Source organism: Octodon degus, unplaced genomic scaffold, assembly GCF_000260255.1.
Source record: "Octodon degus isolate 3935 unplaced genomic scaffold, OctDeg1.0 scaffold00015, whole genome shotgun sequence".
Classification (NCBI taxonomy): Eukaryota; Metazoa; Chordata; class Mammalia; order Rodentia; family Octodontidae; genus Octodon; species Octodon degus.
In genome coordinates, this window is record NW_004524591.1 from 4,010,286 (window position 1) to 4,024,268 (window position 13,983).

At 33.5% G+C, this 13,983-nt stretch overlaps 1 protein-coding gene across 2 annotated transcripts in view; it reads right to left on the reverse strand.

The window, feature by feature from the left end:
• Window positions 1-13,983, reverse strand: part of Dgkb (diacylglycerol kinase beta) — a 705,005-nt gene that overhangs the window by 397,673 nt on the left and 293,349 nt on the right. For both annotated transcript variants that reach the window (XM_023709934.1, XM_023709933.1), the window contains 2 exons: window positions 9,711-9,796; window positions 7,243-7,332 (listed from right to left, as the gene is read on the reverse strand). In XM_023709934.1, coding sequence (XP_023565702.1) covers window positions 7,243-7,332; window positions 9,711-9,796 — 176 coding nt within the window. The remainder of the gene's footprint in view (window positions 1-7,242; window positions 7,333-9,710; window positions 9,797-13,983) is intronic.

Below are 13,983 nucleotides of genomic sequence, written 5' to 3' on the forward strand. Positions count from 1 at the left end.
TAATGGTGTTTGTAAATAGGATATCATGTCTGCATCTTGTACAGCAATTAACCACTAAGAAGAATGTATGCAATGTGTTATTTATTGAAACTGTCCTACCAATTTGGTTTGAAACTGTCTCATTGCTATTTGCTTCTTAATAAAATTATGGGAAAAAATACCAAAAAAAAAAAAAGAAAAGAAAAGAAAACCTAGGATGCAGGAAAAAAATAATTCAACATCTGCAAGACGATGCAAAGATGAACAATGTAAGACTGATAGGCATCAATGAGAAAGAAGGAGTCAATACAAATAATATAAAAAGAACATGGACAAAAGTAATAGCAGAAAACATCCCAAATATGGGAGAAAATCTGACATTCTGGTAACTGAAGCATAAAGAACTCCAAATAACATCAACCCAATTGAAACCACACCCAGACATATAATAATCAAGGTCCCAGAAATTCAGCACAGGAACAGTATACTAAAAGACACTAGAGGAAAGAAACAGATCACATTCGAAGGAAAACCCATCAGAATAACAGCAGATTTCTCTTCACAAACCATCAAGTCAAGAAGAGCATGGAGCAAAGTACTTCAAGTCTTGCAAGAAAACAAATTCCAACCCAGACTGATATACCTTGCAAAACTCTCTTTCTAGTTTAATGGAGAAGTGAAATATTTCCATGACAAAGAACAACTAAAGAATTTCATGACAACAAAGTCAAACCTACACAGACTACTAAAAGATATTCTACAGAGGGATCAAAATGACCACAATTCCATGAATGAGAATGGAAAGAACTCATCAAATAGGGCAAACAAACACAGGAGAAAAAGAGGTATACAACAGCAGTCTTTCAATTATTCTTTTGTATACAGCAGTAAAATATTTCCATCAGCACACTCTACAAATGGACTTCTCCTGCACCCAATGGGTCATGATTCCATCTGGGTCTACAGGGTGTATATCAAGGAAAATAGCAGTAGCTCAGTCCCACAAGTGACACCTGGCCACCAGTAAGTGTCATGGACACTGTCCACATCCACCACATAGTAGAACTTAGTATGATATCCTATCCCAAACTGTTAGAAGTGCTAGTCATATATTCCAATATTTTTGTTATGTTTTATTCCTAGTAATTCTTTACTATCATGAAAACTTTCTCTTAGTTGACATTTTTATATATATTAACCTAATCAAATACTGTGTGAGTGCTCTGAATTGATCACAGATTCGTACATATGATACACTGCATTCTGGCTTATTAGTTGGACTCACAATTTAATTTTAATTTTTGAATATTATTTTGAAATATTTGATTTAATTTTGAATTAATTAATATTTAATTAATTTTCTGAATATTGTTTAATTTTAATTTTTGTTTTATGATTTATACTGTTTCTTTGGCTTATAATCTACATATAAGACATGGTATAATATTTAATTAATTTTCTGAATATTGTTTAATTTTAGTTTTTGTTTTATGATTTATATTATTTCTCTGATTTACAATCTACATATAAGACATGGTATGATACTTTCTCCTAATATTCAAAACTTTAAAAAGTGTATTTACATTTTTCATTGACTTTATATTAGTTCTTCCTTGTCTTTTACACACACACACACACACACACACACACACACACACACACACGAAAATTATACATATAAGCTGACACAAGATTCATACTGTTTTGTGGAAATCTTCAATGACATTTTAAATAGGTTCATCTAATATAATTATATTTTATGAAGTCCTGCATAACTACCATTTTGAGAGCTCTTTATTCTTTATCCAGGACCATACAGCAACTTTTTTTGCCTTCTGGACTATGGTCTTTGTTATTTTCTCTATGCTATGACTGGAGGTATTATAATATTTTAGGTTTGTATAACTGGAAAATATTATACTTTTAGCTTTCAAAGGTATGTTTGCTAACTATAAAATTCAATGAGGACAGATCTTTTTTTTCCTAGTACTTTGAACAAATTGGTCTAGTTTCTTAGTCACTTGTTCTTTTTTTTTCTAATATGAATTATTATGCTATTTAATTTTGTTCTGTCATAGCTAATAGTTTTTCTACGTATATGCTTTAATGATTTTTTTCTTTACAATTAGTTTTGGACAATTTCATTTTTGTGTATCTTGGTATGATTTTATTCATATTTCTTGTGTGAAAGTTCATTTTTCTTGGAAATATGGTGCAATACTTTCAACTAAAATTCAGAAATTTTAAATCTTTAAATATTTATTTCCTACCCCTGCTACCTTGAGAATTCTAAGCATACGAATATAGGTTTCTTGATTTTGGCAGAGTGAACTATTTTATGACTGATCTGTAATTTCTCCAATTTATTTTAGACAATTTTTATTGTCATATTCGTTTGTAATTTTTTTACAATGTGTAATCTATTATTAATCTCATGTTATATATTCTTTTCAGACATATTTTTCTAAAATTCACTCTGTCTGCATCTTATATCTTTCACATTTCTATATTTGTCTACAATTTTTAGTTCACTATGTAAATGTTATTGATTTTCAATGAAGTTAATTATGAGTTTAAAAAGATGCTACTCATCATCATCTCTTAACTTTTACAAATATTAAAAATTACCTATGTACTGCTGAATACATACAGAAGAGTATAATACACACAGAATATTGAATGTCATTTCAAGGGATATCAACTATGTTACAGTAGAATTTTAAAATATGCATAGTAATAATTAAAATATCATGGAACTCAGTGGCAAAATGTTGACTGGCTTAAAATGGAAGACTGAAATAAATATATGCATTTATATTTGAAATATTTCTTAAAGTTCTACCCATATTTTCCTTTCCCTACTAGTTTTTCATTCCTTTAAAATATTTAAGTTATAGGCAGCAGAAAAATGTACATACATATATAAAGTATATACATATCAACATATAGATACATAAATGTGAGCATGCATATTTTTGTATTGAATTAAATAAAATATAGTTAAATATGTTCACTTATTTTCCATTTTTTACAATAGTTTGAACAATAAGCATGATGGTTTTCAGGTGTATATGAATAAATATAACACATGTGTATAGTGAGTATGTATATCTATTTGTTTGAAATGTGAATAAACAATAATAATTTAAATCACTTTTGAGGTTGTCTTTAGCCATGTCTCAGGTTTATATCAGTATTTTCCAACATAACACTAGAACAATGTAGGAATAGCGGTGTAGGGATACAAATGAATTTGTTAAAAAAATTAATTACCAGAGCTATGTATCAGTGTTACACAGTTTAAGATAATTCCTGATTAATTATTTTCAAATATTTTATAGCTAAATGTGAAAAGGAATGATATCTGTTAGCCCTCAAGGAAGGCAAAAGAGAAAAGAGGCAATAAGTAAATCTATTTACTTATTTTACTTATTAGACTGAGAACTACAACATTTGCACTTGAGGGCCAATTCACAAATACAATTACAAAATTTAGCAAATATTTATGACCTGATCTTTCGTATTTAGCCCTACCTACACTTGTTTCAGTGCATTAAATAACTATGGATAGTACTCTTGAGCCCAAGATCAAACATTTTAAAATGTCAAAGCAAATCCACTAAATATTCAAACAAAAGGTTTTTTATAGAGAATAATATTATTAAAAAAGAAAATATTGTTTTAATTTTATTATTTTGATTCAGAAGTTAACTTCATTCTAGGGTTTAGAAATAGACATATAGCATTTATTCAGTATTTCATGATACAAATGAATGACTGAATCTACAAGAAAATCATATCACTTTTTTTCTGTATTTTTTTAGGGAAAGATCTACAGGGTGTTCAGGGTCTCACTAGTAGATCAGACTAGTACTGTTTCTCCTGTTTACAGCTTCCCAAGTGCTGGGATTACAGGTACACACCACCACACCCAGTCTCACTTGCTATCTCATCTTGCACCTGGGGTGGAGCCAGCACAGCTGGCCTGGGAATCAAGCCCCAGCCCTCATACCTGCTTGCAAGAGCTTTAATCTGCTGAGCTATTTGGCTGGCCCCATATTACTTGTTATGAGTGAAATAACATAAGGAACAACAATATCAAATATTTACAAGTATGCTTCAGTTAAAATTCTATCACTCATACTTTACCTACCCAAATGCTTGCTTCCAATACTTTTTGAGTTTTTGTTACACAAATTAATTATTATAAAGTTTGAGAATAAGCATATTTAGTCATTTTCAAATGCCTTCGAGGGCTGGGGATATATTTTACTGGGAACAGTGCCTGTCTGGCAAGTGCTAGGTTCTCAGTTCGATTCCCAGTACAAAAGAAAAAAAAAAAAAGAAAGAAAACAGAAATAACGAGAAGAAAATACAGTATTATATATTAAAAAATAAAAACAGAAGAAAACAGCCAGGCATGTTGCACATGTCTGTTGTGAAAGCACTCAGGAAGCTGAGGCAGGAGGATCACTGTGACTAGCTTGGTCTACAGAGTGAGCTTAAGGCCAGTCTGAACTGCATAGTGAGATCCTGTCTCAAAAATAAATAAATAAATAAATAAATAAATAGATAAATAAATAAAATTTCAAAAAACAACTTAAGACTCAAATTCTTACAATATTATATTTTCCAAAATATGGAAATATACTCTGGTTAAAAAACTGGCTTCAAGTCAATTTATTCCACTGACCTTGAGTAACCAAATAACAATAAATTGTTTTTTCACAAGTATTAGTCATAATAATAAAGCCTAAGGTTCTTTAACCTTCAGAGAAACACTGTATGAAGCCATGTAATCAAGTACACTATCTTTCAGTCCAGGTACCTTAACATCAGCACTCTTATTGTCTTTGAAGTCTCAGGAAGACTAGAGAACTTGTAGCTTTTCTGAAACAAGCTTAAATTCACAGTTCTGGTAAGAGATCGTCCTACTCTAACACATGCTTCTTTATAAATAACCTCCAGCAAATGGCTTTTCCATTTCCCTGATTAGTCATCTTGGGAACCTCGAGACAGTACTTTGCTTTTCCCAAAGTGGCTATTAATTCCTCTGGCAAATGTCATCAAACTAAAGCTGTAAAGATTCTTCCAGTGGTCTAACCCCTTCAGGTGCACCATGAATACCTTGATCTAATTCTTCTTTTCTCCAGTTAAGACAGCTGTAAACCTAATTCCTATTTGAACAACTAATCCTCACAAGTTTTTCATATTATGACCTTTTAGTTTTCTACCAAAAATAAATGATTAATTTTTAAAAATATTAATATTGGTATGTCACTGTACTTTGGAAAATCCTTTGCCATTACATTTTGTGCTTTAAATAAAATAAAATTCCTACGATAGCAAACAATTCCAGGCATTATTTAGTCTTGATTATTTTCATATAATCACAGAACTCACCATCCCTAAATATCCATTACCTCACTGCCACTACAGTGACCCAAGACCTTCTTTCCTCTTTCCTCTCAACTCTAGCTGTTGTCCCTCCTTCTTCTCAGATTTAGGCCCAGCTGAAGTGTTTTCTCCTCAGACAAGTATTCCTCACCATCCATCTAAGTAGTGCTTCTCTATTACTCAGATTGTTATAGTCCTGACCTTATGTTGTGATTATATATTGAATTATTTATTGATTTATTGTCCATATATTCAAGAAAAATGGTGTCTCCAAATGTTAGTAACCTTTATTTATAGACTTTACATGTGCTATAGTTCTTGCATTGTTTATCAACAATAACTTTTTGTAGTTTTATAAGACTCAGTAGACCCCATAAATGGATTTCTTTACCGAACCTGTGATTTAATGTACCTGCTAAATTGATTAAATTGAGACTTAATGTACTGCTACTAACAAAATTTATTAATTTCCAAATATAATATGTATTTACCAGAAGAATAGAAGCAGAAGTCATGTATGTACTTCCCTGCTTTAAATCAGTGCACATGTATGACACATGGCAAATCCAAGCATCATATAAACATTGGCATATCTTTATCTTTGCAGATTCCATGACATGGAACTCAATATTGGATTTTTTATATACTATAGCATATTCTTATAAAAGTCCCAGATATGTTATTTACTAAATTTTTACTTTAGGTTTCAATTCTGAGTGTTCAGCATGCCCACAAGTTGAACAAAGTCATGGAATAGTAGTTCCCAAACTTTGTTGTAAATCAGTTACTTTGAGAGATTGTTTAGAAAGAGCCACCTCCTCAGGCCTCATCCCAGGGGACTCTCATTCAGTATATTTAGGATAGGGTCAGGCCACTATATTTTTAACAAGCTCCCCAAGGCCTTCTGATTCACACAGTCTTAGGAGACACAATCTTCTCTTAAGTTTCAATGCTAAAAATATTTAGCACTGAATTCTTGCTTCTTTAGCAAAACCTGGTGCTGTTTAGTAACCTTCGGACAAGTATAGTCTATTAATACGTCCTCAAAATATTTGGAGAGCTTATTTTGAAGTAGTCTGTCTGGTCACACTCTGCTCCATTTTCAGTGCCTTGAACAGGCCAAGCACCTTGCCAGCTCTGAGTCTTTGACCTCAATGTCCCTCTGCCTCTGAAGTTCATTCTACATTTTAGATGGCTGAGTCGTGGTCTGTTTTTTTCCACTACGTGGATGAAACCCTTCCTTATGAAAGTCTCAGAGTTCACAAATAAACTTAAATCCCACTAGATTTGATGGCTTTTTTGTCTTCTTGCCCTTAATTCTGCATCTCCAGTACACTGCTTGGCACAGTGCAGGCTTAGACATTATTGCTTATTTTCTCTTCCTTTGAAAGTGATATATTCAATCTTTTCATTTTCTCCTTTGTTCGTGATTTCATTGTACATTCGTAAATAAAAAAATGTATGTATTGTGTATACGCACCAACCCTCCATGAAGAATGCACTCATTACATTCTGCAAACATGCACTAACAAAAAATAAAAATACTTGAAAAACCGAACATTATCCTAGAGTCATTCGTGTTTAAGTCATTTTCCAAGTAAGAACAGCCAAAACCAAGATACATGAAAGCTTATCTTGTCAAGGCCAAGCCGATAATCAGTCCTTCATTAAATCCCAACATCCATAGATCAATTCCCTGCTATGAGTTGTTCTTCTACCCCAGACTATTGTTTAAAATCCTATATTTTTATTAATTTTGGTAAAACAATAGGGTAACTGGAGCGCAGCAAAGCAGCGCTGTGTGGTTTTCACGGCGACGGCAGGGCTGTGTGTGTGGTGCGTGAGCCGCGCTCGGTAGCTGATTACCTCCTCCCCATCGCAGGCATCTTGCCAGGTCATTTCCAGTCCCGAGAGGCAGAATAGCGACTGGAGGATGTTTGGCTACATTGGCCTTTTCTGTGGAATCGGAAAATTAAAGTGAGATCAGAGAGTAGTACAATAAAAACAAGACAACCTGATGTTAAAGGAAAAAAATCCATTACGTACTTCTAGACGGAGAAGAACATCTTGGATTTCAAGATGTATATAAGTATAGATGATGAGAATTTCATATATTTGTGACAATTATTATGATATAAACTAATGAAATAATTCAGAAAGGAAAATGGGTTTCAAAACTCGTAATAGAAAGCCTATGAAGTACCTTAAGTCAGCTGAAACCTGTGCTGTTTGTGAATTTTTCTCCACAAAGTCCTCAAGGAATAAAGATTACATAGCACAGGGGCAGGGACCTGTCAAGGGAGGATAAATAGGTCCCCACCTCAAGTCCTTTGGCAGCATCATCTTTGGGGACCTTTTACTTTAAGGAATAAAATTTCTGAAAGAAGATTCATTCTAAAGGTGAGTGAATTGCTAACCCTGCCTTTGAATTGTTCCTCCTCACACTCCTGCTTGTATCCAAGCTGAGGAACGGAAGCGTTAATCTTGGTACCCGACACCTGTAGGTTTTCCTTGAGGGAATAGGGATATCATACAGTGGTTTACAGCCATGTAGGTTGCTATCACTGAAATTTAATACACGCTTGTCTGACTCGTCATAGTCCTTGAGTGTACCTCACAAACCTGTTTTAGTTTATTTTTCTCTCCATACTTATCCTCTTGAAATTGATATGTAGATGAGTATAAGAACAAAGGTACTAGACAAAGTAGAAGCATCTTAAGGAAATTCCAAGATAAGGTCTTTGATGGTGAGAGCAGGCCAAAATTTCCTACTGTTTTCATCCGAAACTCCTCCCAAACTTTCACTTTTCTGCTGATTTATTAACATATGCTGCTGTTTCTGGTTTGTTTCTTTTTTTCTTTAATCAGGAATCAAACTCAGACCTTGGGCTTGCCAGGCACATCCTTGTGCCACTGAGCTACATTGCTGCATGATTTATTAATGTGTAATTCTTGAACTCCAGTTACTTTTTACATAGAAATATAAGTATTATTTCACTGTCTCTTCGAAGTGCAAAATCAGAATCTGCATTGAAAGTTTTATAAAATGTTAGTATATTTAAATTGATAGATTCTTACAAAGATTTTGCTGACAATACAGTTATTTTAAATATGAATATTTTGTAGTATATGACAAAATAGAATATTCTTATCAGCATTCCACTTAATAGGAATTTGTTTCAAATTTATATAGAGAGAACAAACTATATGAATTAATTTTATTGTGAAAGCGTTTGTTTTAGACAAAGATTTCAGGGCCAGCAACATAGCTCAGTGGACTAAGCACCTGCTTAGTCAAGAAAAGGGACCAGGGTTTAGTCCTCGGTACTGCATGCCATGCTAGCCTGCCCTGGGCACACTGAGCCAGCTACCCATTTGGGGCGTGGTGATGCACACCTGTAATCCCAGCACTGTGGAGACTGAGAGCAGGAGGATCACTATGAGTCTGAGCTGCATAGTGAAACCCTGAATCACATGCAGTAAAAAAAAGTTTATTTCATCAATTCAGTTTCTGAAATAAGCTCTAATAATGAATATTTGTTTTACATTGATCTCTTATAAGTGTCATTTTCTGATGGTTTTTCTAACCACTAATCAGTTCTGACAACCGCCTGGATCTGAAACCCTAGACACAATTTCAGAAGTTCTCCTGCATTTCCAGTGCTGCATGGTCACCTTTTACTTTGGATCACAGACCTCTTTTACATGCTTATAAAATCTTTAATGTAACTGCCCAGAAAAAAGTTTGTATATAGGTTCAAAGCACAGTTCTGTTGGTTTAAGCTATAGGACTTAGTTCTAGCTTAGATTTTTCTAGCTCTTAGGGCCTGTATCTTCAAAATGAAATTATGCTATAGAGGAATAAAGGACCATCCCATCTGCTAGTACATAATAAACAAAGGCTAGAAATGAAGATTCTGATGGCTGGCAGGGGCATGATGCACACAACTGTAAGAGTTGGAAACTGCATCCAGGTGAGGTCAGTGTATCTATCTAGCTCAGACTGTGTGTTAATACCCCTCTATGCAGGCAAAAACATAGACTCCTTTATAGCCCAATTTGAATAGGATTCTGAAGGTTCAGGAAATACCATGAGAAATGATTTAGGGATAAATATTTCTAAATAATTTGAAATTATCTTGTCCATTCTAATTTTGAGGTGTTAGAATTAAACTAGCAAAAAACATACTAAATATATGGATGCTGATGATAGATGGGCAGCCAGGCGGGTGGACAGGCAGGCCGGCAGGAAGACAGACAGGCAGAGAGACAGAGAAACACAATTTAAAGTTACCACTCTTACTTAAGCCACGGTCAGTCCATATCACCATTACCTATGCAGTCCAGAATCCAGCCCACGGTTCCGTCTCCACCACAGGCTAATACTCTAAAGTCCGGAACATCTCGGAAAAAATTTAACCTGAAAAATAAACATGTGATAGCATTATTGTCATTCTAACATGAAGACTTACTCAGTTTTTCCTCTTGGCATTTGTCCAGTGAACTATATATTATTTTACGAACACCATAAATTATTGCTGTGATATATTATATGGAACTCAAAGAAATTAGTAATGATTTTACCACAGTTGGCTTTTTAAAGGTACTTTGTAATCACATGTTCTAAATTCTATGGCTGTATTTTATATTCATAAACTCTAAAATGCAAGATATAAAATAATTAATAAATTATAAATTCATTTGATGTATTCTTCCAAAAGTGGTACGAGGGAAATATATATATATATATATATATATATATATATTTCCTTTAATAACTTCTATTAATAAAAATTTCTGCTTTAAATAATCATGCAATTACCAAATATACACTGTATTTAATGCTTTTATGCTTTCTTCACTACTGGAAGAAGTTAGGCTGCAAATGGGCCTCTAACAGATTATTTTGGCATTTTCCTCTGAATTGGACTCTGGATGCAGAAGCCATGCTTCATCTCATCTTTTTTTTTAAGATTAATTTTAGTGAGGAAGAAATAGCAGTGAGACAGTTTCAAAACAGGTGAGCAGGACCAGTTACAATAATTAGTACATTGTATGTTATTATGCAGACATGATATCTTGTCTAAACACTATTAATACAAATCTTTCTTCACATTGCACTAAGAGAAAGTAGCTGTATATCTATCCTATTTTGTATGTATAGATAAATATCTTTTTTCACTACAAAATGGTCCTTCATTTATATCCCCCTTTTTTGTTTAGTTTTGTCAGAGATGGGTGTTCCATTGCCATTCAAATATTGTAGGTGCTTGAATTTAGCAAAATAATCCAATATAGTCCAGTACTCCACAATAGTGGTCATCTCTTGACCCAGCCAACAGTGTCTGCCTTCAGGGCCACTCATGCTGAATTCTTGGGTCAACTGTGACAAGTCCTGTGCTCCTAGCGCCACTGATCAAAAGACAGATAACTGAGACACTTCCACTGCCACACTCGCTTCTCTTACTGCAAGAGAAACTGAACTAGAACAGAAACTGGGTCTCTTCTTTTCCTTCGCTTCAGAGGTCACCACTGGGAATAATGTGATATGCAACAAGCCAGTAATTTTTCTATACATTGTATTGTATTCATATATATTTGAGTAAACATAAAGAAAGCTTTGTTAGACATGCATTTTAACATTTTGAACATGACAGGGATCATGGTATAGCTACTATTCATTGGCCTATACATGTGGGGATATTTTAAACTTGAAATGTGTCTCAGAGACCTTTCTGTATTTGCGCATGTCATGGGCATAAGTAATGTGCCATTCAGGCCCGATCATGATTCAGTGTCACTGGATGACACCAGGAGACTTCAACATTACATAAATCATCTCTTACAGACTTTTCAAACATTCCTACTATTTCATGACTTCAAAAAGTACTGTAATTAACAATATTTGAAGCAAAATTCAGTGAACGTGTCTACATATTTGGGAGCTTCTCTAGAGAAAATATTCTGTGACTTCATTCTACCCCAGAATGCCTCCCACTGTGGGCTATGCAAGTCCCAATTTTCTTGAAACCTCAAAAGAGTTACTTTGAACAACTTGGTGAAAATTAGGTGACAATGAGAAAATAAGGAATTATTCTTGTAACATCTCAACTCCCTTTTCACTAGTGTGCTTGGGATATATTCATAGGTCTTCTGGACTTGTAGTATCTATTTTGCAAATAGCGTCTTTAACACCTTGCTCTTCTTTTCAGTTAAGCTATCTTTTGACACTATGTCATAAACACTTGACATATTACAAGTGATCTTTTGCATTGAAATTTATAGCATTTAAAATCTTTCCAAAGAAACACTAGCTATGTATAAATATGACAAATATATAAAAAGTAACTAAGATCCACCATCTCATAATAACCCCTATCATTTAAAGAAAGAAATTTCCATGTACTTTTTTTTTGTACAGCATAATGTGTGGATATTTTTTAGATATACCACAAATATTTTCTTCTACTCTGTTACCATTTTATTTGCATATAGGATGCATATTATAATAAATACCTATGCACCAATTGCCCCTGCACAAGGTGAAGTGTTTTCATTAAACTCTATACAATGTTGTGTTTATTTGCCACAGCACTGGTCTTCATTCCCAAAAGTGAACACTTCTGAACATATTCTGTGTGTGTGCTATCACCAACAAATTTTTTCTTTTTTCCACTTAGCAGTGGTACTAACACCCATCAGTGTTGAATCTGAAGTTCTTTCCATACATAACTGGTCTTTCCTTTCTACAGCTGTGTAAAATGTCAGTTATATAAACATGCTTTGAAAAATTCGTATCAATAGGCATTTGGATGGATTAGCATTATGTTCCTGAGAAAAATGCTTTCTTATGTCTACTTCTTAGTGACTTCAGCAGTGGCTTCTTCCTGAGTAAAAATATGTAATTATAAAAGACAATTCCAACATGTTTCTCAAAGAAGTTGCACAAATATACAAGGGAGCCACCTGATGGAGGTCATGCGCTCGATCTTGTCGCGTCACTCATCTAATTCTCATGTGCTCTTAGTGGTTTCTCTATTTTCTACTCTTGTTCATTGTGGTTAGTGAAAATTCTTCACTGGCTCTGACTTTAGTCGTTTATGGTTCGTCGTTTTAAAATATTTTTTTGCAAGTTGAAAAATTATCCTGTTACTGTCTTTAATGTGTATTTAGTAAATAAGATTTCAGCTTTTAACATGATAAAATGGATTACATTTTCACAAGTGTTGTACAAGGAAAGCTTCCCTACTCAGAGGACAGAAGAGGATCCCACGTAGTCTCTTAAAGTTATGGAATAATTTTTGATATATAATTCTTCTGGTTTTCTGTGGAATAAACTAGAGATGTCTGCATGCACTTTCCTAGTTCTTTCATTTCTTCCTTTCTCTTGGGCTCCATTACTTCTTCTTCTGTTCCTTCCTACCTCCCTGTTTCCTTCCTTCCTTTCTTTTGTTGTAGTACATCAATGTTCTGTACTTATTTTTAACCATTATTTATTGAACAATTCAGCTTCCACCACAGAAACTGAAGGTTATACAAATCTAATTTTATAAATGGGTACATTTATTCTTGTGTTTTCTTACTTAGCTTTGTTCATGTGTTTGCATTTCTGCTCCAATATCACAGTCTTGAATTACTAAAATGTTCTATTACGTTTCCATCTCATAGGATGCAGTGAATCATAGCTGTTAGTTTTTCTTTATTTTTATATACCTTTTAAAGTTATCATCTATAAAAATAAAAACAAAGAAAAATCAGTCATGATTTTGATTGAAATTGTACTAGACCCATCAATCAGCTTTGGTATAAATGATACCTGTATTATAAGCTTATCCATGAATACAGGATTGTTTATACCTGTAGATACTCATCTGCTTTTTTCAAAATTGTATATATGTTCTCTTCTCCTCTCCTCTCCTCTCTCCTCTCCTCTCCTCTCCTCTCCTCTCCTCTCCTCTCTTCTTCTCTTCTCTTCTCTTCTTTTCCTGGAGCTGAGGATCAAACTTGGGACCTTTACTTGCCAGGAAAGCACTTGTGCCACTGAGCTAGCTCCCTGGCCCAAATAAAATTTAAACATTCTGCTTAGAATGTTATGTGTACTTTGTTATATTCATTTGTGATTGTTTAATAATTTAATTCAATTATTTTTGAAATTATGCTTGTTAATATTACAGTTTTTTACAGAGTATTTAGGTTCTACTATGATATGCTGATTTAATAAATATTCACAGTACTCCTGTTTTTCTATTGCCTGCATTGTGTCTGTAGAAGTGTTTGGATTTGTATAGATTGAATCATGTGATAATAACAGTTATATCAGTGATGTCCAGTTTTTATAATTACCATGTCATATTCTATTTTGCTATCTTGGCCAGATTTTCAATTTATTATCATATGTGAAGGTTCATACAGACCATTTGGTATCTTGTTCCCGAATTTAAATGGAGTACTTCCAATATCAGCTTATTTAGGATGACATTTACTATAGAGAATTTCATGTTTTTGATTGTCACATTTTGTGAGGCTCCTAAAGTTCTCTTCTTCTATAAAATGATTTTTATTATCAAAAAATAATAATTTTCCACATCTTTTCAGACATTAATATTT